Source organism: Cynara cardunculus (assembly GCF_001531365.2).
Source record: "Cynara cardunculus var. scolymus isolate 2C chromosome LG 3, CcrdV1, whole genome shotgun sequence".
Lineage (NCBI taxonomy): Eukaryota > Viridiplantae > Streptophyta > Magnoliopsida > Asterales > Asteraceae > Cynara > Cynara cardunculus.
In genome coordinates this window covers 31,703,447-31,709,534 of record NC_037530.1, presented here as the reverse complement: position 1 = coordinate 31,709,534, position 6,088 = coordinate 31,703,447, and the positions used below count along the sequence as shown (strand labels likewise).

The 6,088-nt window shown below is 36.7% G+C and overlaps 2 protein-coding genes across 3 annotated transcripts in view; one reads left to right on the top strand and one right to left on the bottom strand.

The window, feature by feature from the left end:
* The window catches only part of LOC112509957, a 4,114-nt gene extending 3,276 nt beyond the window's left edge, over positions 1 to 838 (top strand). The window contains exon 3 of the mRNA XM_025115186.1: positions 178 to 838. Coding sequence (XP_024970954.1) covers positions 178 to 759 — 582 coding nt within the window. The 3' untranslated portion in view covers positions 760 to 838. The remainder of the gene's footprint in view (positions 1 to 177) is intronic.
* A 1,416-nt stretch (positions 839 to 2,254) lies between these two features.
* Positions 2,255 to 5,423, bottom strand: LOC112510512 (glycine-rich RNA-binding protein 3, mitochondrial-like). Of its 2 annotated transcripts, none has more exons than XM_025115955.1 (5): positions 5,347 to 5,423; positions 4,363 to 4,514; positions 4,211 to 4,279; positions 3,269 to 3,375; positions 2,255 to 2,911 (listed from the first exon to the last, which is right to left on the bottom strand). In XM_025115955.1, exons 2-5 carry the CDS (start codon positions 4,496 to 4,498, stop codon positions 2,462 to 2,464), a joined length of 762 nt encoding a protein of 253 aa, XP_024971723.1. In that variant the 5' UTR covers positions 4,499 to 4,514; positions 5,347 to 5,423; the 3' UTR covers positions 2,255 to 2,461. The 2 variants fall into 2 exon arrangements, with proteins under 2 accessions (XP_024971723.1, XP_024971724.1); XM_025115956.1 differs by having other exon boundaries at positions 2,255 to 2,908.
* Between the last annotated feature and the right edge of the window lie 665 nt (positions 5,424 to 6,088).

Below are 6,088 nucleotides of genomic sequence, written 5' to 3'. Positions count from 1 at the left end.
TTCTAAGCACTCCTTCCATTCTCTATTGGTTGGGATTTTACATCTTTGTTACACTTTTCACAAGCTGTGGGTTTTCACAGAAACAACCGTCCTACTCTTTGTACATCTTATCCATCCTAGACCCCACCTCAGGTGGGATATACCGAGTTTGTGTTAATTTACATGAGCTTTTTGCAGGTTGATCCAGACTTCGAGGCAGATATAGTCGAGGGTGAGTTAAGGGCTGACACGCTAGATACGCGAAGTAACACCGACCGAGATGGGACCAGTACGACACATTCAGCAAACTATACAGTTTCTCCTAGAGAACTGAGCTTGCGGTTGCATGAGGTCCTTCAATCCCAACTTGAAGAACGTATCCGAGAGCTGGAAGCAGAAATACAAAGCAAAAACCAGAAATCTTGGAAAGATTTGTCGAGCAGTGATGAAAAGAACCTGAGCGTAGATGAGGAGGCGGTTGTTTTGAATCTATCGGGTGAAGCTTTAGATGCTTATAATGAGGCCTGTAATGAGTTTGCAAAGTTTGATGAATCAGAGGAAGAGGAAGAGGAAGAATCAACACCACACATTCACATTCATCATCAAAGGGAAAGGGAAAGGGAAAGGGAAAGGGAAAGGGAAGAAGGAGGAGAAGATGATGATGAGAATGATTTTGAAGAGGATGAGATGGAGAAACTGTTGATAAAGCATATTGTGGAGAAAGCGAGACAAGGGTCACCTGTTGTTTTGAATGCACAAAGGGCTTTGTTTTCAGAATGAACAAACTCCCATATATTTAGGTTTTAATCGTGGGGTTGTTTTGGGCATTAAAATATAACCAACTTCGTCTTAATCCTATGTAACAAATATTTCTTTTTTTTTTTTCAATTAATATAACAAAAGTTTAAGAAGAGAAGTTATTTAATGTTTTAAAATTTTGTGTTTTTACCTATTTTGACTGATAGACTTGTCAATTTATGATGTTAAACGACCAGGTGTGAGGTTTATGGTCTTTTTTGTATACGTTTTGCAAACTTTTTGTAAACGAGTATTTGTATATTCATCAAATTTTACAAGATCGATCAGTCACAACTTAGGGGCTGTTTACCAAATGCTTACTCGGATAAGTGAACATCGAGTTATATTACCTTACGGATGAATATGGTGGTAAGGACGAGAGTCTTACCCGGTAAGTAAGGGCGACAACTCTTACCACGGTAAGCGCTTACCGAGTAAATTGCTGCATACAATACCGTTTTGGTGGACTAAAATCTTACCCGGTAAATAAATGATAGTGTTAAATTTACCGGTAAGCGCTTACCGGGTAAGTGTTTGGTAAACGGCTTTTTACAAATCAAAATGTGTACGAAATAGAATATTTTAAAATTTTGTTATCTATACTATATTATAAAGCATTTGACAAAAACTCTTAAAAACCATTTTTTATGCGTTAAATACTGTTTATTGATGCATATTACTTAAAATTCAAGATTACAAGTGAATTGTGTGTAAGTACAATTTATTAAAACTCTATTTGTAAATTCGTATAATTAACTGCAGATAAACATAATCAAATTCATGATAAATATCCATTTTAAATATAAAAAATCTAAACTATAATTAAGATAATTATCGAGTTCTAACTGAATGTTATAATTATCTTTATAAAAAATTATATTATTATGAAATCTAAATTAAATAGTTAATTTGATGCTAACATCGATTTATTTATTTTCAAATTTATATTTCATTAAAAAATAAAAACATGACCGTTTTCTCAAAACCACATAAAATCGCATTATATCAATAAAGACAGAATAAAAACTAAACATTAAAATCAAGATTTATTTCACTGTATTACGTGAGTACCTTTCTAATATTAATTAATAAAGAAGTTTTTAAGGGTAAACAAAATGCTTACCAGATAATCGCTAATCTTGTTACCAACCTTTCTATATCGGGCAAGATTCCTAGTCATCAAAATGGATTGTTGAAGACACTTGCAAATTGCAATCAAGTAAGATTCTCAGTCCTTGTTATATCTTTTATTCTTACTCACTCGATGAGACAAATGACACCACCGACATTTACTTGGTAAACATTTGATAAATGACCCATAAACCAATCGATGCTTTTTAGGTCAACCAAAATAGCATTTCCCTTCCTTTTGAACTACGATTTGTTGCATGGGCTCAAATCAAGAGTGCTTTCTTTTCCTGGAAGCCAAAGATCCAAGATACAAATAACAGAAAACTGAAGTTGAAATGCAAGATCTTTAAGCGAAACGTTTACTCAGCTCAATCTTATGCTATTAAACCACAAGAACACTAATTTGTTCTCAAAACATGAATGGAGTTTTTACCCGATTGAAACCGTAAAAAGTCAAGTTCACATTGCAACTTCAAAGTAAACACATGAAAATAACAGACCATAATAAGCTGCAAACAGCAGTCCAGTTGAAATTAAACTTGAACCATAGAGGTCAAGCCCTTTTGGCAAAGTCGTCAGCCTCATCATTGTCTCTGTAGCTTCCTTCTACTGGACCATTATCAGCTGCAAAGGAGTTTCCACCATCAGCATTATCACCGGCAAAGCTTTGACTTTCAGTGCCAGCACTACCATAACTATTTCCGCCATATCCACCACTTCCGAAACTATCACCACCCACAGCAGCCTGTTGGCTCTCACCGCCAAAGCCTTCAACACTAGCACCTCCATAGCCACCACCACCCCTACCTCCATAGCCACCGCCACCTCCACCATAGCTGCCACCTCCACCATAGCTGCCACCTCCTCCATAGCCACCGCCTCCTCCATAACCCTCACCTCCACCATAGCCGCCGCCTCCACCATAGCCGCCGCCACCGTAACCACCACCTCCTTGTGGTCTATCATTGGCATAGTTCACTCTCACCGTTCGGCCGCTCAACTGCTGCAAAATTTGTTCATAGAAGATTTTTACACCGAGTACTAGGGAAGATACATCAGTCTACTATAAACAAAATAAGCAAACATGATCTGAGGGCTTCAACTCATGTTCCATGAGAATGAGACCATTTACATTTCTGAAAGTTCTCATGGAATTACTTATTTGTCGTTATCATTACAAATAAATCAAAGTTATTGATTTGAATAGAAAGGTTCCATCTATATTGTCTTCAATGAAGATCTTTTGATTAAAACCAACCAATGCCTTAAGATAAACATCAAGTCAAGCATTGCAATTTCCACAGGACCAGGGGGTATAATAAAGCAAGCAACCAAAAAGACTAAGAAACAGGATTAATACCTTTTGATCCATCGCTTGGATTGCAGCAGAAGCAGCCTCGGAATCGGCATAAGTAACAAAGCCAAAACCTCTTGACCGGCCAGTTTCTCTATCCACGATCACTCGAGCTGTTGCATGTCATAAGAAACTATGAGGCATTTTTCAGAAAATATAATTCAATTTAGGATCAGGAGATATTAACATAGGTTGAAGTCCTTATGAAAAAATTCAGCAGTAGTATAGCAGGTGAAAAAGTAACATCAACCTCATATCATATTAAGCTATCACTGCAATAATACAAAGTATGGCAGTAACAAAATCTTTGTATCAAGTACATGCAAAATATAGCTCAGTTGGTAGAGCATTGAGCTTTTAACCTAATGGTCGCAGGTTCAAGTCCTGCTATACCCAAACCTAAGCAAAGACATTTATAATCAAATTTGCTTCCCAACACGCTTCTTGTCACCTAAGCAATGCCTTAATAATTATGAACATCATGCTTCCTAGACAAGCACCACAAAGCTAGAACCACCAAGTGGCCTGTGGCCATGAGAAACAAAAAGGATTTTCAAGCAAACTAGCGCAGATGATCGTCTATGCTGCCGCCAAATAAAATAATATATACAACCCTATAACTAACTGAATAGTCATAAATTTGAGAGTATTTTCAATAACGTTATTGGAACCTTCGGACGGTAGTATGATACTGAGAGTAAATCATGCAGACTATAATACTTGTAGAAGTGGCATACATAAAGTGTCACATGCAAAAGATTCTATTTGTATCTGCAGGTGAAATTCAAACTTGTTACCCATTCATAGAAACAACTCTAATCACTTGGACCCACAGGACTCTCTCAACTAGTATCATCACAAAATATGCTAAGAAGTCCCAGTACCTTCAGGTCTAACACATAACAAATTCTATATGCATCTTGTTCTACTTCAAATTAACATCCATACCTTCATGAACTTCCCCATACGGACTAAAAGCATCCCGCAAGCTCATATCATCTGTTGCCCATGCCAATCCTGCAACAACAAGAGTCTGAAACGTCACTATAAAGATCAAAAATAAAAACATCCCATCTGTTTCCTGTTTAATTTGAGATTACCTCCCACAAAGACTTTTGAACTTGACATGCATCTTATCATTTGAAAGATAGATGGACTGGCCGCTGACATTTCATGATTGATGTGCTTACTCACACTCTGCCTTAGTATATTACCAGCTCTGTTGAAGAAAGCCATGGTTGCACTTTGTAATCTAAAATACAACATATCAGGGGTTAATAAAGAGACATTCCATTACAATTTAACAAGCCAACAGGCATGCCAGAGTAACGTAATAGACTTCCATACTCTAATTTATATAAGCATTACAGAGCAAGCAAAAAAACAAACTTACAGTAGAAAATCAAGTTGCATTTCTTGAGTTCCACAATTTTATTCCACAAATTCGAAAGTAAGCACGTTTGATCTAACCATAAAATCGTAACCTATCATTTTGGTCTCCACAGTTGTACTATCGGGTATTGTCAATAAGTGTCTGAGTCCTATTTGTAGTCATGACCCCCACTTGGAGATCAAAACATAATTACAAGAAAACAAATAGAGACAAAAAACAGAACCCTGAATCTAGAATCTACACCTGACAGTTCTTCAATGGTTTTAATATCTACTAATAAACACAACAATCAACCGGAAAGAACCACTAGAACATCATGGATGTAAAATACAACATTCACCACTCCGTATGAACTTTATCCATTTTTTTTTTCTTTCAGTTTTCACCCATTTTTCCTTTCGAAATCAACACTTATTTTCATTTCTAATTATATTTATCACTGATGGAAACCAATTCCTGAAAGCAAGTTAGACGAAACACAAAACACAAATTAAACAAAAAGAATGAAACGATCAGACCTATGGCTCCTCATAACACTTGAACAACAAGCTCCGAAACAAACTTAGTAGATAACCATGGTGAACACATACGTATATAAATCACACACACACATATGATGCATTAACATACCAAAAACTCGATTAATCTCATAACACATCGATAAGAACGCAAAGAAGGTAGAAAGAAGTACCTCTGGAACGCTGATCTTTCCGGAGCGTGCGTTGATGAAATAAAACCCTAGAAGAGGGCTTTTTTGGCTTTTGCAGCTGATAACGAGGGTTTATGAGATTTTTTGGGGGTATTTCTATATATGGAGGGTTGAATCGGTATGCACCGTTGGATCGTACTCGGGGAAGTGCATGCCGTTGATTGACACAGAAGATGTGCACCATAAATTTTGTACAGCACCGCTAAATAGGCCTATTTCCAAACTTTCCCCTAACGTTTGATTTGTTGCATTTTCACCCCCTGTCAAAATAACTCAGGGGCCTTATGGGTATTTTACCAAACGTTTACCCGCACGATGGTCGTCACCTTCCCTTATTTTATTGGATACCATTTTCGACCATTAAAATTGAAAGTGATAACTTTTACCGGCAGTTGGTAAACAACCTTTTAACTAGGGGTGTTTGCGTTCCGATTTGGACGGTTTAACCCCTCAAACCACAAACCAAGCCGTAATGGCGGTTTATAAAAATTTCAAACCGAACGGTTTGATATCAAGTGCTTAGACCGGTCAAACCAAACCAGGAAAAGACGGTCTGGTCTGACCGGTTTAGGTGGTTTGAATCTTTAATGGACTTTAAATATTAAACTAAAAAAAACATATATAATTTATAATTTTAGATTAAATGTCCATTTTGATTATGTTGGATATTAGAGTTTATATTGGTCTTAGGGATATAATTGGGTCATAGCCCATAAGTTAAAAA

Excerpts from the sequence above, each read along its gene's own strand:
- LOC112510512 (XM_025115955.1), bottom strand. The coding sequence starts at position 4,498 with ATGGCTTTCTTCAACAGAGCTGGTAATATACTAAGGCAGAGTGTGAGT. Across the intron at positions 4,280-4,362 it reads TTCAAAAGTCTTTGTGGGAG|GATTGGCATGGGCAACAGAT; the intron begins GTAATCTCAAAT and ends TTGTTGTTGCAG. Across the intron at positions 2,912-3,268 it reads TCCAAGCGATGGATCAAAAG|CAGTTGAGCGGCCGAACGGT; the intron begins GTATTAATCCTG and ends CAAATTTTGCAG.